Source organism: Chiloscyllium plagiosum, unplaced genomic scaffold (assembly GCF_037043375.1).
Source record: "Chiloscyllium plagiosum isolate Xiang-an unplaced genomic scaffold, Cpla_swu_hap1 HiC_scaffold_49, whole genome shotgun sequence".
NCBI lineage: Eukaryota > Metazoa > Chordata > Chondrichthyes > Orectolobiformes > Hemiscylliidae > Chiloscyllium > Chiloscyllium plagiosum.
The window spans coordinates 3,355,202-3,382,623 of NW_028270187.1; the positions used below are offsets into that span (position 1 = coordinate 3,355,202).

Consider the following 27,422-nt stretch of genomic DNA (forward strand, 5'->3'; position numbering starts at 1 on the left):
GAGTCTATAATACTATCCCAATAAGATGACCATCCCGTTCTTATTTCTCAGTACCATCCAAATAACTTCCTGGATATATTCCCAGGAATATCGTCCCTAAGTACAGTAGTGATGCTATCCCTCATCAAAACTGCCACTCCCCTCCTTTCTTGCCCCCACTTTCTAAGCTTCCTGTAGCATTTGTATCCTGGAACATGAAGCTCCTTCTCTCAGAACATTTACATGTTGATTAAGAAATTTTCTTCGAATTTTAAAAGTCTCTTCTCCATCCAAGCCTTTAACACAATGATACTTCCAGACAATGTTTGTAAGAACCTACTATACAGCCTTTATATTCTCACATATATCTGAAATCTGTGTATATTTGTTCCTCAGTTTCCTTCTGACTGTTGGGGGGCCTATAGTACAGTCCCATCATGGTGATTATCCCTTTCTTATTTTCACCCAGATATTTTCACTGAATGATCTTTTTCAGAAATATTTTCTCTAGTTAGAGCAGCAATGTTTTCCTTAATCAAAAACACCAATCCGCCTTCTCTTTTACCTGCCTTTCTATTCTTCCTATATCTTCCTCATACTTCTATAATCTATTGAATACAGACCCAGAGTTATCCTCCGTTGCTGTTTTTCTGACAAGTCCTTCATCCTTGAGTCATTCTTGTAAATGTACTCTGGGCTCCCTCCAACACAAGCACATCCTTCCCGAGATAATGGGCCCAAAGCTGCTCACAATATTCCAAATGCAGTGTGACCAGAGCTAATAGAGCCTCAGCAGTACATCTCTACTCTTGTATTGTAGCCTCCTTGAAATAAATGTTAAAATGGCATTTGCCTTCCAAACTGCGAACTGAACCTGCCAGTTAACCTTAAGAGGATTCCTGAACTAAGACTCCCAAGGTCCCTGGCCTTTGAGATTTCTGAAGACTTTCCCTATTCAGAAAATTATCAACATCTTTATTCCTTCTACCAGAGTGCATAACCTCACAATTTCCCACATCGTATTCCATCTGTCACTTCTTCGTCCACTCTTGCAGCCTGTCCAAATCCTTCTACACCCTCCTCAGCACTACCTGCCCCTCCACCGACATCTATCCCATAAGCAAATGTGGTAAGAATACCCTTAGTTCCTTTGTCCAGATCATTTAAGGCGTAACATGAATAGTTGTGGTCCCAACACTGACCCCTGTGGAAGTCCATGAGTCACCGGCTGCCATTCTGTAAAAGACCCTTTTATCCTGACTCTCTGCCTTCTGCCAAGCAGCCAATCCTCTGCCTTTACCTTGTTTAGCAGCCTGCTGTGTGGTATCTTATCAAAGGCCTTCTGGAAATGCAAATCAGTTTACATCCACCGGCTCTGTGTTGTCTAACTTGCTTGTTACTTCCTCAAAGAATTTGAACAGATTTGTCAGGGAAGACCTGTCCTTTACAAAGCTGTGCTGACTCTGCCCTATTTTACCAAACACTTTCAAGTACTCTGTAGCCTCATTCTAAACAAGAGATTCTCAAGCCTTAGGAATGACTGCGTTCTAGCGACATAGCCTATAGTTTCCTGCCTCTGCCTCTGCCTCTGCATTAGCCATTTTCCAGTCATCTGGGACCCTGCCTGACTCCAGTGCTTTCTGAAAGATCATCACCAATGCCTCTCCAATCCACTCTGCTGTCTCCTTCAGTTATCTGGAGTATAGTCCATCCGGTCTTGGTGATTTACCCGCATTCAGCTTCACCGCACCTTCCCCTTACCAATGGCCAATCCACTCACTTCTGTTCCCAAGTTTCCCTTGAAGTTCTAGTCAGTTGCTGGTGTCTTCCACTGTTAAAAACTGATGGAAAGTACCTCTTCAGATCCTCTGCCATGCCGTGGTTCCCCATTACTACTTTTCCAGCATTGTTTTCAAGCTGTCCAATGTCCACTCTTGTCTCTTTGTAACTGTTTAGATATCCAAGAAAATTCCCTGCAGTCCTCTTCTGTATTAGTAGCGCGCTTACTCTCATATTTCACTTCTTTCACCACCTCTTTTTTAGTTATTTCTATTTTTTAAAGACTTCTCAATCTTCTGGCTTCCATTAATCTTTACCACACTATATGCTGCTTGTGTTGCCTTTATGCTCCCCATGACTTCCCCTGTTAACCAGGCTTGTCTCATCCTCCCCTTAGTATTTTTTTTTTAGATTTAGATTACATTACAGTGTGGAAACAGGCCCTTCGGCCCAACAAGTCCACACCGACCCGCCGAAGCGCAACCCACCCATACCCCTAACCTAACACTACGGGCAATTTAGCATGGCCAATTCACCTGACCTGCACATCTTTGGACTGTGGGAGGAAACAGGAGCACCCGGAGGAAACCCACGCAGACACGGGGAGAATGTGCAAACTCCACACAGTCAGTCACCTGAGGCGGGAATTGAACCCCGGACTCTGGCGCTGTGAGGCAGCAGTGCTAACCACTGGGCCACTGTGCCGCCCATTCCTTGGGATGAATTTCTGCAATGTCTCCAGAATTAACCCAGAAACTCCTGCCATTGCTGCTCCACTGTCTTCGCTGGTCGGCTCTCCCTTCCAGGAGAAAGTGAGGGTTGGAGATCAGAGCTGAAAATGTGTTGCTGGAAAAGTGCAGCAGGTCAGGCAGCATCCAAGGAACAGGAGAATCGACGTTTCGGACATAAGCCCTTCTTCAGGCCCGAAACGTCGATTCTCCTGTTCCTTGGATGCTGCCTGACCTGCTGCGCTTTTCCAGCAACACATTTTCGGCTCTCCCTGCCAATCAACTCTGTCCAGCTCCACCCACATGTCTTTGTAGTTACCTTTACCCAAATGTCATCCCGTTACATCTGATTCAATCTACTCCCTCTCAAGCTGCAGGGTGAACTCTATTATGTTATGGACACTGTCTCCTTGGAGTTCCTTCACTTTGAGCTCCCTAATCAAGTCTCCCTCGTTACACATCACTAAATCCAGAATTGCCTGTTCCGGAGTGGGCTCTACCACAAACTGCTCCAAACAAAATATCTCTCCGATAATTCCACGTTTTCTTGTGAACCGCTACAAACCTGTTTTTCCCAGTCCACCTGCATATTGAAGTCCCCAGTGATTATTGCATCAGTTCCTTAGATGCTTTTATAATCTCCTGATTTATTTCCTCCCCCACATCCTGACAATGGCTAATGGTTTGTACACAAGTTCCTTCGGGGTCATTTTTCCTTTGTGGTTCCTGATCTCTACCCTCACGGATTCTACACCTTCTGACACAATTTCGCTTCTTGCTGTCAATTTAATTTTATTTCTTGCAAGCAAGGCAACCCCTCTGACTCTGCCCATTGCCTTTTCGATAGCTTGGATAATTAGTTACCAGCCCTGAACCCCCTGCAGCCTTTTCGCTGATACCTACAACATTGTGAATGCCAAGTTTACTCTGGCGTACCAGCTGATTGGCCTTGTTCTATAGACCGTGTGTATTTAGTTACAAGTCCCTCAGACCTGCGTTAAATGTCCCTCTTCTCATATTTGTCCCCTTATCTGCTGTGCCTGAAATTAGATTCCTGATCCTTTCCATACTTTCTGTCTTGCAACATGTTGTGAAAGCTTTAGCCTGTGCTGAGCACATTCCCATTTTGACTTTTCCATAATTTTGCACGCAGCTGAAAAACAACCCCCCATGTTTTAGTTTAAAGTCCAATATATAGGCCCTGGTTATGCCATTCTCCAGGACTCTGATCCCAGCATCATTCACGTGTAGCCTGTCCCATCGTAACAGTTCCATCCTTCCCCAGTACTGACTCCAGTGTCCAATGAAGTCAAACCTCCTGTTTGTCCCACACCAATCTTGCCACCACACACATCTTACTGTTATAATCTTGCTGACTTTATGGCTCAGGTAGTAATCCAGAGACTATTACCTTTTTTGATTCTTTTTTAAAAATTTATCCCTGAGCTGCACATATTCCTTCAGCAGAACTTCTTCCCTCGATCTGTCTATATCGACAACTGGATCATTCCTCTGCAACCCTGATGACTATCGTGAAGCCAGGCACCAGACAGGCAAATCTGCCTTCGGGACTCTTGATTCTGGCAACAGGGAAGAGTCCCTATTCCCCTGACTGCACTGTTTCCGATTACACTTGCATTTCTCTTTTCTCCTCCCTCTTGAATGGCTGTCTCTCCCACAGTGATGTCGTCAGTTTGCTCATTCTCCCTACAGCCCCCACACTCACCCACACAGGGAGCAAGAATCTCAAACCTGTTTGACAAGCTGAAGGGCTGAGGCTCATTCAGCACTACACTCTGGTTTCCTTTACCTGCCTCACTAAAGTCACACCCTTCTATCCCTGACCACTGATCGATTTGAGGTAGTTAATCCAAGGGGTGTGACTGCCACCTGAAACAGAGCATCCAGGTAACTCCTGTGCCTCCCTGATGTGTGGCCATGTTCAGACCTCAGATTTCAGCTCAACAATCTGAGCTGGAATCCCTCAACCAACACTTGTTATGGTGGTCGTAGCTATGAACCACAATGGGGTCCACCAGCTTTGAAGACATGCAGTTAAGACACCCCTCCATTTTTAATGACTTGGTACTTAATTTGATTTTTTAAACATTTCATGCTGAAAGAACATCCACTGTTGTTGGGGAGATTAATTAACCAGGCTCAAGAGGCCAAAATTAAGTAAGTGCAGATATCTTGAAAGATTGTGTGACTGGCAGAGATTAGAGGTGGGAATGATCAGTATCATAGAGGGATTTGAAAAGAACGACGAGAAATTTGTTAAAATGTTGCTTTTCCTCAATTGGTGACCTCTTTAGGTTAGTGAGCTCAGGGTGAGGAGAACAAAACTCAGTGTGAGTGAGCACATGGGCAGCGCGGTGTTGGATGAGCTGAAGATTACAGGGAGGTTGAAAGTGGGAGGTGGATCAGGAGTGTGTTAGGGTCATTCAGTCTCGAGGTTACAAAGGACTGGATGAGATTTCAGCACCTGGAGCTGAGACTTTGTTGGAGTCAGGCCACATTACTGAAATGGTAATAGAACATCACAGTGAAGATGTGGGTCTGTGGTTTAAAGCTAATCTCCAAATGTGATATTCCCTTCATGTTGTGAAGAGCCTGGTTCAGACAGTTACCAGTGGGAGCGATACAGGTGGAGTCAGGAAGTTTTGTAACAGGGACTGAAGCCAGCAAACAAAGGATCAGGCCTTTCAGCTGTTCCACTATTGAATGAACTCATGGCTACTGTGTGGAGTTCAGCCTTTGTCCCATATCCCTGAATACATTTGTAGAAGAAAAGTATATGTGTCTCAGATTGGAAACTAACAACTTAGTTGATTGATTTCCAAACCTCTTCTACCCTTTTCATATCGAAGTCATTCCTCACATCTTTCTCGAACAGACTCTGCTCCCACGTTCTTGATTAAATTGGAGAAAGTTTCCATTCATTCAGCACTGAATGTTGGGATGTTGTGTGAGTTGGAGGGAGCTTCAAGGGAGTGTTGGTCACATACGCCTGCTCTGCGGTCCTTCATGGTGGTGGAAGTGGCTGTTTTGGGAGGTTATGCTCAAGATATGGTTGAGCAGTACGTTGATAAAACCCCTCTCATTCTCCTTCCAGCACTGTGGAATATAACGTGGGAAAATATATCAGGCGGCACGGTAGCTCAGTGGTTCGCACTGTTGCCTCACAGCACCAGGGTCCCAGGTTCGATTCCAGCCTCAGGTCACTGTCTGTGTGGAGTTTGCACATTGTCCCCAAAACTGCATGGATTTCCTCCGGGTGCTCCGGTTACCTCCCACAGTCCAGAGAGGTGCAGGTCAGATGAATTGGCGATGGTAAATTGCCTGTAGTGTTAGATGCATTAGTCAGAGAGAAATGGGTCTGGGTGGTTACTCTTCAGAGGGTCAGTGTGGACTGGTTGGGCCAAAGGGCCTGTTTGCACACTGTAGGGAATTTAATCTAATATGCATTTCGGCAGGAAGACTAGGAGAGGTGAATATTATTTAACGAGGGAAAACTGCAGTGCAGAGAATTTTGGGTCCTTCTGCTTGAAAGACGAAAAACTAGCATCCAGGTTCAGTGGGTATCCAGGAAAGGAACTGGTCAGTTGGCTTTTATTCAAAGGGAATGGGGAGAAAAAAAATGGAAGTTTTGGTAAAACTGTTCAACAGATGAGTCAGATCACACTTGGAATACTGTGAGTTGCTTTTGTCCATTGTTTTGGGAAAGGCATTCCATTATCTACCAGTGATTCGGCTAACCTATCACAATGCACTATCATTATCTGTTACTGGAGCCCTGTAATATGATACCAGACATGCATTACAACACTAAGATAACTACATAACTGCCAGAGTAACTTCCATAACTGAAGGAGTTGGAATTTGCTGTTGATCACATTCGGCATCCAATTTGAATCATTGGAGTCTTTCTCAATTGACTGTGTGGAAATTCTAGCTAGGTTACACGTGTTAGTAAAAGGATAAAAAGTCAATTATATCAAATTTGTGCTAACACTTTCTAACGCCCTTTGCACTTCCTTTTGAAAAGTTTCCCTTTCTCTCTCTTCCATCTTGTGAGGAGCTCATGCAACTGCTTTATTATTTCAGATTGAGATAATCTGAGCAGCTGTCTCTTCCATGTCCCTCCTTTCCCTGAAACTGTCTCTGAAGTTCCACTTTGTCAGAGTCCTGAATACTCAACTTCCTCCAACTCCCTCCTACCTTGGGAGCTTCTCGTGTCCACGAGAACCAACTTCTCGTCTCTTGACCATTTTCCCCACTCAACCTCCTCCCATTCACTGATATTGGTGACAGGTCTTGCTCTCGTCAGGTAAGGTCCCTGTCACTTTAATTCCACCATTATTGTCCATCCAGTGAAAACCAACGTGGCCTCAGTTCCAAACTCCCTTTCCTTTCCAAAAACCTAGAACTTGGTAAAAACCTATCCCTGGCTCCTGCTATTCTCAACCACACAACACCATGAGGTGAGCTCATCCAAAGGCATGGCATTAGTTTTCACACATCTGCTGTCATTACCCAATTCTACCTCATCAGACAACCCAATGTCTCCATTATTCCACTGTTGCTAAATTATCAGACAGTGTATGCTACAGCACTGGATGTTTTATTGATTTATTGAGTCACAGGATGTGGACATCACTCACTCATCCAGGGCAGTTAAGAAACAACCACATTGCTGTGGATCTAGAATGGGTATGGACAGGATTTCCTTCCTTTAAAGGACTTCAGTGTACTAAGTGGGATATTCCAACAATCAACCAGGTCATCATTAGTCTTTTAATTCCAGATTGTCATTGAATTCAAATTCCATCATCTATCATAATGGACATCAAAACCAGATCCCCCAAACGTTACCTGGATCCCTAGTTTAATAGTCTGCCGATAATCCACTAAGCTACTGCTTCCATGAACAGAAATTTGCTCCAGTTAAAAATTGCAAAAATCCCTCTTGATCACTGTAATATCTCGTCCATAACTCTGTAATATTTGCATATTGGGCTGTGTTGCTCCCTGCCTCTGTTACCTGCACTTCGTAGCTGCATTCCACTCATTCTGCCCACTTTAGCATCTCTAATTGTCATGACTCCATTATAGCCTTGCCTGAGCAGGATGTTCTGATATTCCATCCCTCAAGCAGTCTGCCCCTCTCCTTGTTAATATTTATTCAAAACTTGCCCTGCAATTAAAATTTTCGTCATTCAAGGGAATACCATTCAATGTGTCGGTACCCAATGTTTATTTTGCAAACTCTCCTGAAGGATGTTGAGATGATCTGTTACATAAAATGTGTTCCATATGACTGATCTTCTTTTACAGTGTTAGGCCAGAGATTGCTTGTGTGCCTGAGGAATCTCAAATGGTGCTACATATTGTGTAAGCAGAGTACCAACTTGGACTTTCATCAAACGTGATGCCATTGAGGCAGCTCAGAGCGATTGGGCCGAAGATACTAACCTGAGAAACTCCTGCAGTGATGTTCTAGGTTTGGGATGATTGACCACTAAGAATTACAAACATAAGAATCTGGAGTAAGTGTTGGCCATCTGGCCCTTTGAGCCTGCTCTGCCATTCAATAAGATCTTTTCCCAGCCTCAGCTCTACTTTCCCAGCCTCTCACCATAACCCTGAATTCCTTTACTCTTCAAAACATTATCTTAGCTTGAAAAACATTCAATGAGGAAACCTCAAGTGCTTCACTGGGCAGGGAATTCTACAAATTCACAATCCTCTGGGTGAAGAAATTCCTTCTCCATTCAGTCCTAAATCTACTCCCGCTAATTTTGAGTCAATGCCCTTTTGTTCTAGGTTCACCCACCAGTGGCAACTTTCTTCCTGCTTCAATCTCATCTATTCCCTTCATAATTTTATATGTCTCTGTAAGATTCGTCCCCCCACCAACCTTCTAAATTCCAATGATTATAATCCCAGCCTACTCAGTTTCTCCTCTTAAAGCAACCCCCTCAACTCAAGAACCTAGTGAGCCTCCTCTGCACCCCCTTTAGTGCCAGTACCTCCTTTCTCAAGTAAGGAGACCAAAACTGCACGCAGTACTCTAGATGTGACCTCACCAGCACCCTATACAGCCATAACATATCCTCCCCGCTTTTAAACTCAATCCCTTCACCAATAAAGGACAATATTCCATTTGCCTTAGTATTTACCTGTTGCATCCGCAGACCAGTCTTCTGCGAATTATGCTCAAGGAAACCCAAGTCCCACTGCACAGTAGATTACTGCAATTTTTTACTGTTCAAATAATAGTTCTTTTTACTATTATTGCTACTAAAATGGATGAGTTCACATTTACCAACATTGTACTCCATCTGCCAGACCTTCATCCACACACTTGAATATATGCCTCTAAACGTTTGTCATCTGCAAACTTTAACACACTACATGAGGTCCCCAACTCCACACCATCTGTATAAATTGTAAACAATTGCGATTCTAACACTGATCCCTGATGCACACCACTAGTCATTTATTGCCAACCAGAAAAGCATCCATTTTTCCCCACTCCTGTCAGTTAACCAACCCTCTGTCCATGCTAATCGATTGCCTGTAACGCCGTGCACCTTCATCTTATGCAGCAGCCTTTTGCACGGCACCTTGTCGAATGCCTTTTGGAAATCTGGACATATCACATCACTTGGTCCACATTGTTCAGCGTACTTATAAAGTCTTCATAGTATTCTAGAAGATTAATTAATCATGACCTGCTGTGCCCGGCGATTGGGACAATTTCTATTGAGATGCCTTGCTATTTCTTCCTTGATAATAGACTCTAGCATCTTGCCACTACATATGTTAAGCTAACTGGCCTATAATTCCCCATTTGTTTTCTCTACCTCCCTTCTTAAACAGTGGCATCACATTTGCTGTTTTCCAATCTGCAAAACTGACCCAGACTCCAGCTAACTTTAGAAAATTACCAAGAGCGCCATCTCTTTTAGTCCTCTCGGATGCAATCCGTTAGGGCCAGGAGACTTTTCTACCCTTATATCCGTTAGTTTGCCCAATTTCTGGGTCCTCACTGCAACAGGCTGGAGAAGAAATTGCGGGGGAACTGGCTGATATTTAGCCACAGGTGAGGTCACAGAAGAGTAGAGGGTGGCAAAGGTATTATTATTCAAGAATGGTTGCAAAGAAAAACCTGGGAACTACAGACCATTAAGCGTTAAACTATCTGAGGTAAATTACTTGAAGATTCTGAGAGATATGATTTACATGCAATTGGAAAGATCGGGTTTGATATGGAATGGTGAGCATAGCTTTGTGAGTGTGTGAGGTCTTGTATTTTGGAAAGACAAATCAAGGTAGGAGTTTCATGTTGAATCATAAAGCCTTAAGGAGTGTAGTGGAACAGAGGGAACTTGGAGTTCAAGTTCACAGTTCTGTCAAAGTGGAGTAATAGGAAGTTGGAAGAATTGAAAAAGGCAAGTTATCGTTTGAATAGGAGAGAAAGTTCAAAATGTCAGTGCAAAGGTTACAGCAGGTCACAAGGAAGACATTTATTGCAAAAGGAATTGAGTAGGGAAGTTGGACCTTGTTGCTGCAACTGTACAAGTCGATTCCACATCCGGAGCACTGCGGACAGTTTTGGTCCCATTCCTTGAGGACGGATGTAGTTAAGTTGGAGGGAGTTCAAAGGAGATCACTGAATTGATTGCCAAGATGAAAAGGTTAGTCTTATGGGAAGAGACTGGTACAATTTCGATCTCTTGAGGACAGAGGCAGTTCAGAAGAGATTCACCCAATCATTTCCAGCGATGAAGAGTTTGCCTTAGATGAGAGATTGAGTGGTTTCTCTGGAGTTTAGAAGAGAGGAAAACTAACAGGGCTATAAGATGATAAACGGGGTATTGACAAAGGAGATGAAGAGAGGATGTTTGCTCTTGTGGGAGAATCTAGAACGAGAGGTTATTGGTTCAGGATAAGGAGCTGGGCCGATTTGAAAACAGAGATAAGGAGGAATGAATTCTCTCAAATGAGGAAGGGGTTGTAAATCTGTGGGATCACTCCCCTACCACCCAGGACACTGCATACGTTGGAGGAGGAGACAGACATATTGTTAATCAGTGATGGGTCAAAGGGAGTGTTTCCAGGAAAGTGGAGTTGAGGCAGAGATGGGGTAGCGAAGCAGGTTCCTGACGGGTTAAATGGACTCAACCTGATCCTAGACTGTATGTTCTTGTGGAGGTATATTGTTAGTAGCAAAACAACGAGGATGGAGAAAATGAAGTTTGATTTAACAAAATAGGTTTTAATTCATGAACATTTAAAAATAAAGACAAAATTGATTCAACACAAATTTGGCGAATGACGTTGGTTGAAAGAAAGGGAAAGACAATACATTTAGGGGGGTAAAATAACTAAAACGGGTGCAGGAGCAGAGGGAGCCTGGGGGTATATGTCCACAGATCAGTGAAGGCGGCATAACCGGAGGAGAGCAGTTAATAAAACACACAGCATCCTCGGCTTTATTAATAGGGGCAGAGACCAAGAACAAGGAGGTGATGTTGAAGTTGTAGAAGACACTGGTGGACCTCAGGTGGAGTGTCTGAGAGAGAGTGATGACTGATCGGTGGTGGTTTAACCTGAGGGTTACCATGCCTCACACAAGGAGAACAGATGGAGAAGGAGAGTCCTTCATGGTAACCTCAGCCAGTGAGAGATTCAAACCCGCGCTGTCAATCTTTCTCCACATTTCAAACCAGCCATCCAGCCACATGAGCTAACCCAACACCCAACAAAAGCAGAGAGCAGAAAAGAAATTAACTCCGGTGACAGCACAAATATTGGAGAATAGTAGATTATATTGGACATAAACCTTTGATCTGTTGGGTATTTCTTTGTAAGTGTATAACCCCTTACCGTCACAGGCAACAGAAGCTGAATTTAGAAATACATTTGACAAAGGGAGTTAGCACTCTATTACCCAGGCTGGTTTTATTCTGTTCTGGACACCTTATTTAAGGAAGGCTGTTCAGATCCTTCAGACAGTGTGAAGGAGATGTATGGGAATTATACCAATGATAAGGGATTTGAGATACAGGGAAAGGTTCAGGAGATTGAGCTTATTCTCTTTCGAGCAGAGAAGATGAAGTGGTGACCTTATTGAAGTGTTGAAAATTTGAACAATTCTGACGGGAAAGCAAGTTATTCTTTCCAATTCATTGGTTTATTAGTAACTGGCTAGAAAGATCTTCAAGATTGTCAGTGAGAGAGAGAGATGAGGAGAAACTTATTGGGTTGTTGAGTTTGGAATGTGCTGCTTGGGAGGCAGATTCCATAGGAGGTTCGAAAAGAGAGCTGGATATAAATTTGAAAGGGATGATGTTAGAGGACTACGGAGATATGGCTGGAGAGTGGGACTAGCTGGGTAGTTCTTTCAGGAGCTGGTACAGACACGAGTGGCCTCATTCCGTACAGTAAAAGTTTGTGATTCTATGAACATAGAAGTTCTGAATCAGCTTCCGGACAATTTCAGGAGGTCAGTCCTTGGGACCTTGGCTCAGTGACCTTGTTGCCAGGAATCTTTACTCACGAACAGCAACAAACTGTTGTCACAAGCGGGATTGGAACTTGGTTGGGTAATGGTCTGGAAATATTTCACTCCAAGGGAGGCGATGGGAAATCGAGCTGAGGGCATGAGTGAGGACATACCTGTGAGAAATTTCAAATATGCAGAGATCGGGTCAAGTCTATTGAATGGTGAGTGTGAATCTGTGAGCTGTTGATCCTACATCATCACGTATTGGTCAGCGTTCATGCTGGTATTCGTCTGATTGAGAAGATCAACGAAAACAAATCTCTGGAAGCGTTGGAAGGGATTTTGGGTTGTTTCCTCAACAAAGAGAAGGTTGGTGGTGGAGGGGACATGATAGAGGTCTGTAAGATCAGTAGTGTTGTACAGCAGAGAGACCTAAGGGTTCAGGTACATACTTCCTTGGGGTTTGTGTCACAGGTAGACAGGGTGTTTGAGAAAATGTTTAGAACACTTGCCTTCATTGCTCAGACCATTGAGTGTTGGAGTTCGGACACCATGTTGTGGTTGTACAGGACACTGGTGAAGCCTGTTCTGGTGTATTGTGTCCAGTTCTGGTTGCCCTGTTATCGGAAGGACATTATTAAGCTGGAGAGGGTTCAGAAAAGATATATCATTGTTGGGAATGGAGCATTTGAGTTATAAAGAGAGGCTGGATGGGCTGGAACTATTTTAACTGGACCATAGAAGTTTGAGGGGTATGGAGGTTTATGAAATCGTGGTGGGCATAGATGAGGTGAATGGCAGGTATCTTTTCCCTCGGGGATCAGGGAAAAGACCAAGGGCCATATTTTTCAGTTGAGAGGAGAAATGTTTTTAAAATCAAAATGATGGGCAACGTTTATTTATGGCTAGTGGTTCAAGTGTGGATTTAACTTCCAGATGAAGTGGCGGATACAAGGACAGTTACAATGTTTAAAAGATATTTTAGAGAAATACAAGAATAGGAAAGGTTTGGAGAGATATGGGCCAAGTGCAAACAAGTGGCACTAGTTTAGGTTGAGATTATGGACGGCATGGAATAGTTGGACTGAAGGGTCTGTTTCCTTGCTGTATGACTCTATGATGCTATTATGAGGGACAAAAACAGGGGGACAGCTGTTTCCCTGAATCAAAGGGTCACTAACAAGGGTGGAGGACATCATTTTAAAGTGAAGGGTAAGAGGTTGAGAGAGGGATTTGAGGACTGTTTCACCCAGAGAATGGTGGGAATCTGGAACATGTGAAAATAAAATATTTGGACTTTCAGTTTCTATTTGAAACCACTAATTGCTCCGGTGTGTGGAAATGCCACTTTGTAACTGCAGGGGATTCCATGATTTATTAATGTGGAATATTTGTATAAAGGAGCAGGAGGAAGCCATTCAGCCCCTTGATACTGTTCCACCATTCACTGGCAGATCTGTGACCTGACTCCATAGACTTGCCTGTGGCCTCTATCCCCTTTAATAACTTTGCTCAACAACAAATAAAAATCTGTCAGATTTAAAACTAACAACTGATCCAGCAATGCTGCTGTTTGTGGAAGAGAGTCCCAAACCTCTCCCAGCCTTTGTGGGTAGTAGTACTTCCGAACATCTCTCCTGGCCCTAATTCTCCAGCTATGCCCTCCCTCGTTAAAGGATCCCCAACCAGTAGAAACGCTTTCAATTTCTATACCCTGTCTTCTCCTGTTAATATCTTCGAAACCCTTTAAATTCTGGACAGAACAGGCTTAATTTGTGTAATCTCTCCTCATAACTTAACCCCTGAAGCCCAGGTATCAATCTTGTAAACTCATGCTGTACTCCCAGGTCAATCTATCCTTCCTCGGGTGTGGTGCCTAGATCTGCTCCAAGTGGCGTCTAACCAGGGTTTTGTACAACTGCAGTGTGCCTTCTGCATCCCTGTACTCCAGTCCTCTCAATATAAAGGCCAGCATTCCATTAGCTTTCTTCAGCCAATGAATGTCAGAAATGAAAAGAAGTACAGGAATTGTTGGAGAATACAGGGACAGATATTATTTGTCACCTGGGGACTGTCTGACTGCTGTTGAAGACAACTTTCCATCTTTTCTTTTGACCCTTTAGTTTTGAGCTGTGCTGGAACCATGTACTCTTCAGTGAAGAACACTGGGATACAGGATGGCAACTAATCATTTTGCTTAAAAACCTCAAGATTCTCGAACAAGGGGGGGGTACTTTGAGAATTATTACTAAACGGCAGAAAATCGAACGCTTTCCGTATATCTGAGGGAGGCTGTGCACGATGGTGTGATTGAACTTGGAATTTGTAGGGTACACCCTGGGATCCATCTGAGGAAGATAGAACAATATTGATTCTTCATGATTTTATTCCTTTATTCCTTAGATAGATATATATATGGTCAGTGTCTTTCCTGATTGAACCATTCCAAGTATCTCAGTCTCAAGTCAGGAGTGTGATGGACTACTACCTACTTGCCTGGATGGTTGCAGCTCCAACAATATTCGAAAAACTCAACATCATCGAGGGAAAAAGCAGTCCCCACTTAATTGGAACCACATCCACAAGCATCTACTCCCTCTACAACCTAAGCTCAGTAGCAGTAATACCAAGATGTATTGCGAAAATACACCAAAGATCCTCAGGCAACACCTTCAAAACCCATGACCACTTCCATCTAGAAGGACAAGTGTAGCAGATACGTGGGAACACCCACCCTCTACAAGTTCCTCTTTGGGCCACTGTGTCCTGACTTGGAAATATAACACTGTTCCTCTGGTGTCATTGGGTCAAAATCCTGAAATTCCCTCCCTCAGGGCAATGCGTGTCCTGCAGCAGTTCAAGAAACCAGCTTATCCCTACCATCTCAAGTAGGGAACTAAGGGTGAGTTGGGCAATAAACATCGGGTCCAGTGGGCGATGCCCATGTGTCATGAGTGATTAATAATAAAAATGGTTGCAAATTACCCCGGGGCCTCCACCTTCCCTATGTGAGCTTGATCTGGGAGGGTAGGCGCAAACTTTGTAGTGAATGTTGATGCAAAATACACATTCGATGTTATTGAGTCACCTGGTTCATGAACTGCTTTGAAAATGTTGCTATATAGCCAAGAGATTAGGTTTATATTACTGTTGGGTTGGGGCTTTGACCTTAATTATCAGTCCGTATTTAACTTTGAGGCATAGTTTGCTGTTATTTTAACATTCTGATCTTTAATCTTATGGTTCACTTTGCTTATTGTTTTTTGATTATAGATGACTCCGAAACAGATAGTAGTTTGGTGTACTCAGTTTTCACCATCTCAAAACCAAGAAAAGCTGGTAAAGAATATAATATATATACACTTTATAACATTTCTGGTTCAGTGAAAGTGGAGATTTTCTCTGGTTTATCTTAACCCTCAAAAACCCAGCCACTTTCAAACATCGCTAGTGTTTCTCTTGCTTATAGCATGGAGCAAAGGTCTGCCCAAGCTTTTTGAATCTTTTTACATTTGAATTTGTTAATCATCGATAGTGTTTGCAATCATCTAAATCATAGAGATGTTCCATCTATGTCAACTAAATTAACAACAGGGCAATGTGAATTGGAAGAGGGAACGTTACACCGATGGCTAATTGCTTTACCCTGCATCTTGTTTTCAGGGATTCCTACATTTTAGGCCCTGGGACATCAATCTGTAGATTGCCCCAGTACAACAGCTTATTGTTTGAGAATGGTCCCTTCTGGCCTTGGTCTTTGGGGGCAAGGAGGCATTTGCTCTGGGTCTAGCATCATTCACATGAAGAGTGTTTCATTTCATTGCCCTGAGTGTTTCTTTGATGACACAACGATAGGTGGAAGCGCAGGTAGTATTGAGGAAGGGTAAGGCTGCAGAAGGATTTACAAGAAAAATCCCAGTGATGACATATGAGAAGAGGTTGAGGAATAAGAGTCTGGACTCGTTTAGAAGGGTGAGGGTGCATCTGGTTGAAACTTGGAGAATACTGAGAGGCCAGGATAGAGTGGACATAGAGAAGATGTTTCCACGAGTAGAAGAGACTAAGACCCGAAGGCACAGCCTCAGAGTGAAGGGAACTCCCTTTAGAACGGAGATGAGGAGGAATTTCTTCAGCTAGACAGTGGGGAATCTGTGGAACTCATTACTGGAGAGGGCTGTCATTATGTCTTTAAGACAGAGATAGGTTCTTGATCAGTAGGAGGATCAACTGTTACAGAGAGAAGGCAGGAAAATGGGGTTAACAAACATATCAGCCATGACGGAATGGTGGAGCAGACTTGATGGGCCGAATGCCTGCTATATCTTATGGTCTTGGTTACTAAGAGACTAGATTAGATTACTTACAGTGTGGAAACAGCCCCTTCGGCCCAACAAGTCCACACTGACCCTCGAAGAGCAACCCACCCAGACCCATTCCCTTACATTTACCCTTCACCTTACACTATAGGCAATTTAGCATGGCCAATTCATCTAACCTGCACATTTTTGGACTGTGGGAGGAATCTGGAGCACCCGGAGGAAACCCACGCAGACACGGGGAGAATGTACAAACTCCACACAGACTGTTGCCTGAGGTGGGAATTGAACCCAAGTCTTCTGGTGCTGTGAGGCAGCAGTGCTAACCACCATGCCGCCCACTCATATTCTGTGATGTATCACACAGTTTAGGCCCTCAGATTCAGAGCTTTCTGAGCATGTGCTATGAGCCAGCCACACTAAAATGTGTTCAGGCAGCTGGACGATCAACACAACATATAGGCTAGGAGCCCACGGGAACCTGCTTTCCCCATTCTATACAGCTGCGGCTGATCTCATCCCAGCCTCACTGCAGTTTCCTGCCCCCCTCCCTTTGACCCCTCACTGATTAACAATCTGTCTGCCCCCTCCTTCAATTTATTCAGTGTCCCGACATACACCCACATACTGGGGATGAATTCCCAGAGATTCTCGACCCCTCTGCCTTGGAGAAAAGCCATTTCTCAACATCTCTCATTTCAATCTGTTCCACCCCCTTCTCCTGAAACAATGACCCTCGTTCGAAATTGTCACACCTAAGGAAACATCCTCTCTGTCTCCTTTGTCAATCCCACCTCCTTTACCACCCTATATCCCTCAGTTGGATCTCCCTAATTCCTCTAAACTCCAGAGCATATTGGCCTTAACTGCTGAATCTCTCTTTCAATGACAAACACCCCATCTCTGAACATGAAATGTACAAAATCACGCTAGATGGTATCTTGGATGTAGTTTACACATCTCAAAGTGAATTTGTCATAATTTCTGAGAAGTCTGCAGCCCAGAAAATGACCCAAGTCTGTGCTGGTCAGAAACAACCACTTCGATATTCTCTTATCCCATTTCCCCAGCACTTGGCTCCATAGCCTTGGCGTCACGAGTGCACATTTAAATCCTCCTTCAATGTGATGAGAATTTCTGTGTCTCCCACCCTTACAGGCAGTGACTTCCAGATTGCACACCACCCTCTGGGTGAACAAGATTTTCCTCACATCCCTTCAAAACCTCCTGGCCCTTACCTTCAAACTATACCCCTCCCCCATCTCCATCAAGCGGGGAAAGTTTCTTCCTGCCTCCCCTATCTTCATCCCTCATCATTTTATACATCCCTCTCTTTCAATCTACTCTGCTGTAGGGACAACAACCCCAGTCTGTCCAACCTCTCTCAATCACTGAAACTCTCCAGCTCCCAAGGCAATATGCTGGTAATTCTCCCTGTGCACCCTCTCCCACTTCATTTAGATATGTATCGTTGGTAAAGTGTCTTTTCTTTTACTTACAGCTCACTCCAATAGTGCATCAGGGAGGAAACATACAAGTTATTTTGCATTGAAAAAGAGGGCAGTTAATTTTTAATCAGCAAAGTTATGTTTTTAGCAGACGGTTAATATGAAGTCACCGTTGTCTCATTAGAGAGAGGGAGAAAGAGGTGTGGGGGAGAAAAAGCAAACAGCTGTTTTATGGTTTAACCTGAGGGACACCACATCTAAAGCACAGGGAATGATCACTCACAGCAATCTCAACCAGAGCAGCAATTGAACGCATGCTGTCACCGTGACTATACATTGTAAGCCGACTATAGAATCAACTGAGCTAACCACTGGCATGGCCAGTGGCAAAAACATTGGGTGGCACAGTGGCTCAGTGGTTAGCATTGCTGCCTCACAGCGCCAGGGACCCAGGAACAATTCCAGCGACGGGTGACTGTTTATTGGGAGTTTGCATGTCCTCCCCTTCTCTGCATGGGTTTTCTCCAGGTGCTCCGGTTTCCTCCCACAGTCCAAAGATGAGCAGTTCAGATGGATTGGCCTTGCTAAGTTGCCCATAGTGTGAGAGTTATGCACGCTAGGAGGATTAGTCATGGGAAATGCGGTGTTACAGGAATTAGAGAGGTGGTGGGTCAGGGTTGGTTGCTATTCAGAGGGTCAACATATGGAGCCGATGGGCCAAAAGGCCTGCTTCCACACTGTAGGATACTATGATGTGCAGGTTAGGGGGATTGGCCATGGTTAATGCAGGGTTACGGGGGGGGGGGGGGGGGGAGTAGGGTCAGGACTGGGTGGGATCCTCTTCACTGGCTTAGGACAGACTGGATGGGCTGAATGGTCTCTTTCCACATTGTATGGATTCTGTCGACATCAATGTTTAGCTCAATGGTGTGGGGCAATTTATTCCGGTCTCAATTTTGATGAGATTCACTGTCAGTTTCTGAAATAATGGGGAACCAAAATCCTATGTTTTCAGCTCCCCAGGGTTTGCCCTGCAGATGTGAATGTGAATCTTGCTGTGGCAGGTGGTGGATTTGGAATGGGATTTTAAACAAAAACAGATCTGGAGTTGATGACTGTTGTCAGGAACAAACAATCATCTGGTTCAAAATTGAAGATTGAGGTGAGGAGGAGTTTCTTCTCTCAGAGGGTTGCGTGTCGTTGGAATTCCTTGCCACAGAAAGCTGTGTGTGGGGACAGGAGCAGGTTTCAGGCTGGAATAGATACATAGATTCTTGATCAGTCGGGGAATTGAGGGTAACATGTTACATGCAGAAAAGTGAGCGTGAGGAATGGTACATCAGCCACGAATGGACAAGCAGGCTCGAGCAGCTGAATGGCCTTCTCCTGTTCCTGTCTTTGATGGTCCTTAAGGGAATGAAATCTGACCTCCTTACCCGCTCTGCTCTGCACGTGATTCCTAACCCTTTGCAAACTCTTCACTGCCTTCTGGCTGAGCAAGTCGATTGGTTCAAGGACATTTTGGAATTACATCCACTTCCCACCTTGGGAGAGATGACCACATCCTGTTCAGAGTACAGAGAAATAACATTTGTCAGAGTCAGTTTTTGACTTGTTCCAATCATGTGCTTTGCCAAGAGACATTGGTCTGTATAATGACCCCACATATTCACAGCTCCTCCTGTACACTCTGATTGTCTTTCAGGCAAAGTTTGTTATTCTCATCCATTTTCATAGAGTCATGCAGCACGGAAACAGGCCCTTCAGCCCAACTCGCCCATGCTGACAAGGTTGCCCAAATTCAACTAGTCCCATTTATCTGCATTTGGCGCATATTTCTCTGTCCCTTTCTTATCCATGTAGCTTTACAAATGTCTCTTATATGTAATTGTACCTGCCTCTACCACTTCTTCAGGCAGCTCATTCCATATACTCGCTGCCTTCAGTGCGATAGATTTGCCTCTCAGGTCCCTTTTTAATCTTTCCCCTCTCACCTTAAACCTATGCCTACTAGTTTTGGACACCCCTACATTGGGGAAAAGACTATATCTATTTACCTTTTCTGTGCCCCTCGTGATTTTATAACCTCTATAAGGTCAACCCTCAGCCTCCAACACTCCAGGGGAGAAAAGCTCCCAGCTTATGTAGCTTCTGCTTATAACTCAAACCTTTCAACCTTGGTAACATCTTTGTAAATCTTTTCTATAACCTTTCAAGCTTAATGACATCCTTTCTACAGCAGGACTGTACACAGTATTCTAAAAATGGTCTCACCAACATCCTGTACAGCTGTAACATGATGCCCAACCCCTGTCGTCCGTGCTCTGACCAGTGAAGGCAAGCATGCCAAACGCTAACTTCACCACAGTGCCAAGCCGCAATGCCACATTTAAGGAACTGTCTTCCTGCATCCCCTAGGTCTGTTTGTTCGGAAACACTCCCCAGACGATAACATCAATAAAGATGTATCTAGACAGATGCATGAATGGGCCTCTCAATATTCTGTAAGTTTCAATCAGGTTCTCTCTCATCTTTCTAAACTCCATTGAGTTAAGAACCAGAGTCCTCAACCTCTCCTCATATGAGAGGTGCTTTATCCCTGGGATTTTTCTTGTAAACCCCTCTGGACCCCCTCCAAGTTCAGCACATCCTTCCTTAGATAGGGAGCCCAAAACTGCTCACAATGTTCCAAATGTGGTCTGACCAGAGCCTTATACAGCCTCAGCAATACATCCCTGCTCTTGTATTCTCACTCTCCTGAAATGAATGCGGTCATTAGATTTGCCTTCCTAACTGCCATAGGAACCTGCCTGTTAACCTGAAGAGAATCCTGAACTCGGACTCCCAAGTCCCTTTGTGCTTCAGATTTCCGAAAACTTTCCCCATTTTAAGAAACAATCTCCGCCTCTATTCTTCTAATCCCATTGCATAACCTGTTAGAAATGGGGAAAAGTGTTGTTTTTGCAGATCTAGAAAAAGCATACAGAAAAGGGGTACAGCAAGAGAACTATTAACTCTGCAGGTATTTAGGGAAGAATATCTCTACTTTTCAGTGTATAATTGTGGTTAATTAAATACTAACGTTGGTGTGTAATTATTATAGCAAATAAGTTATTTTTTAAAATTATGTTTTCAGCAAAAAGCTGAGATAATCGAAATGCTTGGGCTATACAAAATGATACAAGTTAATGAAATGTCCGAGGATGGAAAGTACCAGCAGGAAAGATACAAAATGTTAAACTAGATCTTGATGTACTGTCGACAAAATAATGTGTGTGTCAGCACTTACAGAGAGGGAGGTTGCCAACCTGGGGAAGGGGGAAGTAATAAGGGTGGAGCGCAGCTGGGCAGTGGTATGGTACAGTAAGAGAGATTGGGTAATTAGGAGTCTGGAGAGATGACCTCACTCAGCTCATAGGGTATAACTGTACACTAACCTGAGTTCCAATTTGCTCAATTGCTTATGCATTTGAAGCCCTTACTTGCAAGTTCGTAATAAATTGTCTTATTTCCAGTTTTGGTGATCTCGTCTAAATTTTATTAAGTTTGTTTCTAACACCTCCCACACAGTCATCCATCTGCCAACCGAACCTTAATAGGATCCTGAACTCGGACTCACCCCCGAGGACCTTGTTTGTGCTTCAGGCCTGGCAGCATCTGTCCAGAGACAGACAGAGAGAAAGCGGAGTCAACGTTTCGAGTCCGGGGCAGCCGTCCTTCGGGAGAGTGGCCTTTGGTCTTGATGTGCCGCCGCACAATTTCTTGTTCACTCCCACCTCTCTGTCTGTGAGTGTATTTGTCATTATTATTGAGTTTGGCGAGTCCCGGAGCCGGCCCTGTTGTTTCTCTCTCCTGAAAGGGTTGTCCCTTTAAAGAGCCTTTCCCCTGAAGCAGCTGCTAACGGTCACTTGGGGCACGAGGCGGCCGTTAACCGCCATCTCGCGCGGGGCCTGAAGCTAAAATGGCGCCGGGGCCACGCGGGAAGGAAAAGCGCCGAGGGAGAGCGGACTGTGTCAACATGTCCCGTTCCCGAGGGTCAGGATGGTGGTTATTGGGGGGTGGAGGGGGACAGGAGAGATTCCCCCTCCCAGTGAGGCACCTTGTACAAACCGCGAGGCCTCTCTATACATCTATCTGTCTGTGTGTTTGACTGTCCATGACTTGCTTTAACCCTTTGACGATGTGGATTAATCTCGATGACTGTGTGATTTTGTGTTTCTCTGTGTCTCTCTATGACCATGTTTCTTTATGACTCTGCCCCTCTGTATATCTATGTCTCTTTGTTTCTCCCTGCGTCTCTATGATTTTGCCGAGAGTTGCGAGGGAGGAGCGAAGGACTTTTGGGAAGGTTTTCAGTGGGAAATGCACCAAACTCCAGCTCCTCGAAAACCGAGTTAGGGAACTGGGGCTGGGTGGACTACGGATCATCCGGGAGGCTGAGGGGGAAATTGAGAGGATGTACAGGGAGGTGGTCACTCCCCAGACACTGTATAAGGACAGCTGAAAATGTGTTGCTGGAAAAGCGTAGCAGGTCAGGCAGCATCCAAAGAGCAGGAGAATCGATGTTTCGGGCATGAGCCCTTCTTCAGGAAACTGGATGCTGCCTGACCTGCTGCGCTTTTCCAACAACACATTTTCAGCTCTGATCTCCAGCATCTGCAGTCCTCACTTTCTCCCACAGTATAAGGATAGCTGGGTTACTGTCAGCGGGAGGAAAGAGCAGGGGTCCCCTGTGGCTGTTTCCTTCAGCAATAAGTATACCGTTTTGGATACTGCTGGTGGGGATAGCCTACCAGGGGAAAACCATAGTTGTCAGGTCTCTGGCACTGTGGCTCAGAAGGGAAGGGGGGAAAATAGAAAAACACTAGTGGTAGGGGACTCAATAGTTAGATGGATTGACAGGAGATTTTGTGGTCAGGAATGGGACTCCCAGCAGGTGTGTTGCCTCCCCGGTGCCAGGGTCCGGGATGTCGCCGATCAAGTTTCCAAGATTCTGAAGAGGGAGGGTGAGCAGCCAGAAAGCGTGGTACATATTGGCTCCAATGATATAGCCAGGAAAGGGATTGAGGATCTGAAAAGTGACTACAGAGAGTTAGGTTGGAAGCTGAAGAGCAGGACGAATAGAGTAGTGATCTCAGGTTTGCTACCATGCCACAAGATTAATGGGCGGCACAGTGGCACAGTGATTCGAACTGCTGCCTCACAGCGCCAGCAACCCGGGTTCAATTCCTGCCTCGGGCAATTGTCTGTGTGGAGTTTGCACATTCTCCCCATGTTTGCGTGGGTTTCCTCCGGGTGCTCCGGTTTCCTCCCACAGTCCAAAGATGTGCAGGTTAGGTGAATTCTAAATTGCTCGTAGTGTTCGGTGCAGGGGTAAATGCAGGGGAATGGGTCTGGGTGGGTTGCTCTTTGGAGGGTCGGTGTGGACTGGTTGGGCCGAAGGGCCTGTTTCCCCACTGTAAGTAATCTAATCTAATCATAGTGAGATGAGGAACAGTCAGCAAATGCAGCTTAACACGTGTCTGCGAGGCTGGTGCAGGAGAGAGGGCTACAGATACCTAGACCATTGGGCCACCTTCTTGGGAAGGTGCGACCTGTATATGAAGGACGGGTTGCACCTGAACTGGAGGAGCACAAATGTTCTGGGTGGGAAATTCGCTCGTGTGATTCTAGTTTGGCATGGTGGTGGGAATCAGAGCCACATGTCTGAGAGGGGGCAGTGACAGGATGTATTGAATCTATCAGGAAGATTTCTCATGCGATAAAACAAAGGGATTGGTTAAAGTGTGTCTGCTTTAATGCAAGGAATGTCCAAAATAAGTGTGACCCACTTAGAGCATGGATCAGTACTTGGGGCTACGATGTTGTGGTCATAACGGAGATGTGGGTTGCACAGGGGCAGGAATGGTTGCTTGATGTTCCAGGGTTTAGAACGTTTAAAAAGAACAGGGAGGGTGGAAAAAGAGGAGGGGGTGTAGCATTGCTAATGAGAGAGTCCGTCACAGCTACAGAAACAAAGGTTGTTGATGAAGGTTTGTCTGCAGAGTCAGTATGGGTGGAAGTTAAGAACAACAAGGGAACAACCACCACATTGGGGGTTTTCTACAGACCACCTAATTGCAGTAGAGAGATTGAAGGTCTCATAGGTGGGCAGATCCTGGAAAATGCAAAAGTAGCAGGGTTGCTGTTATGGGTGATTTAAACTTTCCCAATATCGACTGGAACTTCCGAAGTGCAGATGGTTTGGATGGAGCCGTTTTTGTCAGGTGTGTTCAGGAGGGTTTCCTTACTCAGTATGTGGACAGGATGCTGAGGGGGGAGGCCATTTTAGATTTGGTGCTCGGCAACAAGCCAGGACAGGTGTCAGACCTCGCGGTGGGAGAGCACTTTGGTGAAAATGATCACAACTGCCTCACATTTAGCATAGCCTTGGAGTGGAAAAGGAGCATTTACCGAGGGAAGATATTTAATTTGGGAAAAGGAAATTATGACACTATCTGACAGGATTTGGGAAGTACAGACTGGGAGCAATTGTTCCACAGACAGGGCATAGCAGACATGTGGAGACTATTTAAGGAGCAGTTGTTGTGAGTGATGCACGAATTTGTTCCTTTGAGACAGGTAAGAAGGGGTAAGATTAAGGAACCTTGGATGATGAGAACAGAGGAACTTCTCATCAAAAGGAAGAAGGCAGCTTACGTAAGATGGAGGAAGCAAAGATCGAGCACAGCTTTAGATGATTACAGGCTTGCTAGAAAGGAGCTGAGGAGAGTCAGGAGGGGCACAAAAAGGCTTGGCAAGAAGGATTAGAGAGAACCCAAAGGCATTTTACTCATACATGAGGAATAAGAGAATGATCAGGGAGAAGGTAGGGCCAATCAGGGATAGCGGAGGGAACTTGTGCGTGGAGTCTGAGCAGATAGGGGAAGCCCTAAATGAGTTTTTAGCTTTGGTTTTCACCAAGGAAAGGGACCTTATTGTAAACGAAAACTTAGAGGAGCGGAGATACAGTCTTGACCAGATCAAGATTGATGAAGTTGATGTGCTCGAAACTTTGGAAAACATTAAGATTGATAAGTCCCCAGGGCCAGACCAGATTTACCCTAGGCTGCTCCGGGAAGCGAGAAAGGAGGTTGCTAAGCTGCTGGCGAGGATGTGTCTCCTCCCTCTCCACAGGAGTTGTACCGGAGGATTGGAAGGAGGCGAATGTTGTTCCTCTTTTCAAGAAGCGTAGTAGGGAAATCCCTGGCAATTACAGACCAGTCAGTCTTACGTCTGTGGTCAGCAAAGGTTTGGAAAGAATTCTAAGGAATAGGTTTTATGACTATTTGACAAAGTATAGTGTGACTAAAGGCAGTCAGTATGGCTTTGTGAGGGGCAGGTCATGCCTCGCAAATTTTATTGAGTTCTTTGAGGAAGCGTCAAGACAGGTCGATGATGGTCGAGCAGTGGATATGGTTTATATGGACTTCAGCAAGGCATTTGATAAGGTTCCCCATGGTAGGCTCGTTCATAAAGTCAGGAAGTATGAGATACAGGGTGATTTGCCTAACTGGATTCAGAATTGACTAGCTGACAGAAGGCAGAGAGTGACTGTAGATGGAAAGTATTCTGCCTGGAGGTCAGTGTTGAGTGGGGTCCCGCAGGGCTCTGTTCTAGGGCCTCTGCTCTTTGTACTTTTTGTAAATGACTTGGATGACGAGGTTGAGGGGTGGGTTAGTAAATTTGCAGATGACACAAAGGTTGGAGGTGTCATCGATAGTATAGAGGGCTACTGTAGGCTGCAGCGCGACATAGACAGGATGCAGAGCTGGGCTGAGAAATGGCAGATGGAGTTCAACCTGGATAAATGCGAAGTGATGCATTTTGGAAGGTTGACCGCGAATGCTGAATATAGGATTAAAGACAGGATTCTTGGCAGTGTGGAGGAAGAGAGGGATCTGGGCTTGCAAGTACATAGATCTCTCAAAGTTGCCACCCAAGTGGGTAGGGTTGTTAAGAAAACACATGGTGTTTTGGCTTTCATTAACAGGGGGATCGAGTTTAACAGCCGTGAGGTTTTGCTGTAGCTGTCCAATTCCTTGGTGAGACCACACTTGGAATATTGGTCGCCCTACTATAGGAAAGATACAGAGGCTTTGGAGAGGGTGCAAAGAAGGTTTACCAGGATGCTGCCTGGACTGGAGGGCTTGCCTTATGAAGAAAGGTTGAATAAGCTTGGACTTTTCTCTCTGGGGAGAAGGAGGAAGAAAGGAGACCTGATCGAGGTATACAAAATAATGAGAGGGATAGATAGAGTCAATAGCCAGAGACCTTTTCCCAGGGCACGATTGACTGGTATGAGGAGTCATTGTTTGAAGGTATTAGGAGGAAGGTTCTTTACACAGAGAGTTGTGAATACATGGAATGCGTTGCCAGCTGTGGTAGTGGAAACAGAGTCATTAGGGACATTTAAGCGACTGCTAGTCATGCACAGGGATAGCAGTGAGTTGAAGGGTGAGTAGGTTAAGTTACTATATTTTACATTCGGATTAAACCTCGGCACAACATCGTGGGCCAACCGCCCTTTTTTGTGCTATACATTTCTATGCTCTATGACCCTCTGACTCTCTGTGACCCTGTAACTCTCTCCTGAGTGTATGGTGGGAGTACTGTTTGTTGCTAAGCACAACAATTCGTGCCTTAGAAAAGTGCCTAACAGTTTGGTTTAATCACAGGTATTCCTGTGTCAGTCGTAGAGCTGAGTGCCCACCTGGAAACGTGGTAGTGGAGGGAGACAGCACCCTTTAAACCGCTTGTTTTGACCCCAATTCAATATATTTCCCAGAAGGATGGTGAGGAGATTTACTGGGAATACTCCAACCACAACAGAACCGTACACACAATCATCAACATCAGCAAACACCAAGAGGACAATTATCACTGTGCTGTTTCTAACCAGCAAGCAGAGTCTCTCCTGGACAGCAAATTCCTCGCCGTTTCAGTGATCAGTAAGTTTGTAAACGACTATACAAATCCACATTATCTGAGCAAGGTGATAGAACTGGGTGAGCGTGCAGATGGAGATTTACCAGGATTTTACTTTGGGGGCTGGAGAGTTTCAGTGATCGAAAGAGATTGGATAGACTGTGGTTGTTTTCCTGAGAGCAGAGGAGATTGAGTGTGGCGACATGATTGAGATGTATAAAATAATGGGTGTAGATAGTGTAGACAGGAAGAAACGTTTCCCTCCTTGATGGAGGGATCAATGACTGGGGGAGGGGCATAGATTGAAAGTAAGGGGTAGGAGGTTTAGGGAGGGATGTGGGGCAAAACATTTTCACCCAGAGGGTAGTGGGGAATCTGGAACTCACTGCCTGTAAGAGTGAGGGAGGCAGAAATCCTCATCACGTTGAAGAAGGATTTAGATATTCACTTGCGATGCCAAAGCTCGAGTCTGACTAAGTGGTCCTTGACGTTTCACTTGTATTTTCTTGCAGAAATATGAGCTTGGGTAAGGTGAATAGCCAAGGACTTTTCCCCAGGGCAGGGGAGTCCAAAACTAGAGGGCCTTGGTTTAAGGTGAGAGGGGAAAGATTTAAAAGTGACCAGAGGGGTAACTTCACACAAATGGTGGTGCATATTTGGAATGAGCTGCCAGAGGAAGTGGTAGAAGTGG

General features: G+C 44.8%; 3 protein-coding genes across 5 annotated transcripts in view; 2 read left to right on the forward strand and 1 right to left on the reverse strand.

Annotated features, from left to right (window-relative positions):
• The window catches only part of LOC148135381 (uncharacterized), a 293,567-nt gene that overhangs the window by 137,781 nt on the left and 128,364 nt on the right, over positions 1-27,422 (forward strand). The gene's annotated exons all lie outside the window — the stretch shown is intronic.
• Positions 1-27,422, reverse strand: part of LOC148135383 (high affinity immunoglobulin epsilon receptor subunit alpha-like) — a 131,694-nt gene that overhangs the window by 61,609 nt on the left and 42,663 nt on the right. The window lies entirely within an intron of this gene.
• Positions 1-27,422, forward strand: part of LOC122546999 (uncharacterized) — a 48,086-nt gene that overhangs the window by 12,037 nt on the left and 8,627 nt on the right. For both annotated transcript variants that reach the window (XM_087984683.1, XM_087984684.1), the window contains exons 4-5: positions 15,274-15,339; positions 26,592-26,754. In XM_087984683.1, coding sequence (XP_087840809.1) covers positions 15,274-15,339; positions 26,592-26,754 — 229 coding nt within the window. The remainder of the gene's footprint in view (positions 1-15,273; positions 15,340-26,591; positions 26,755-27,422) is intronic.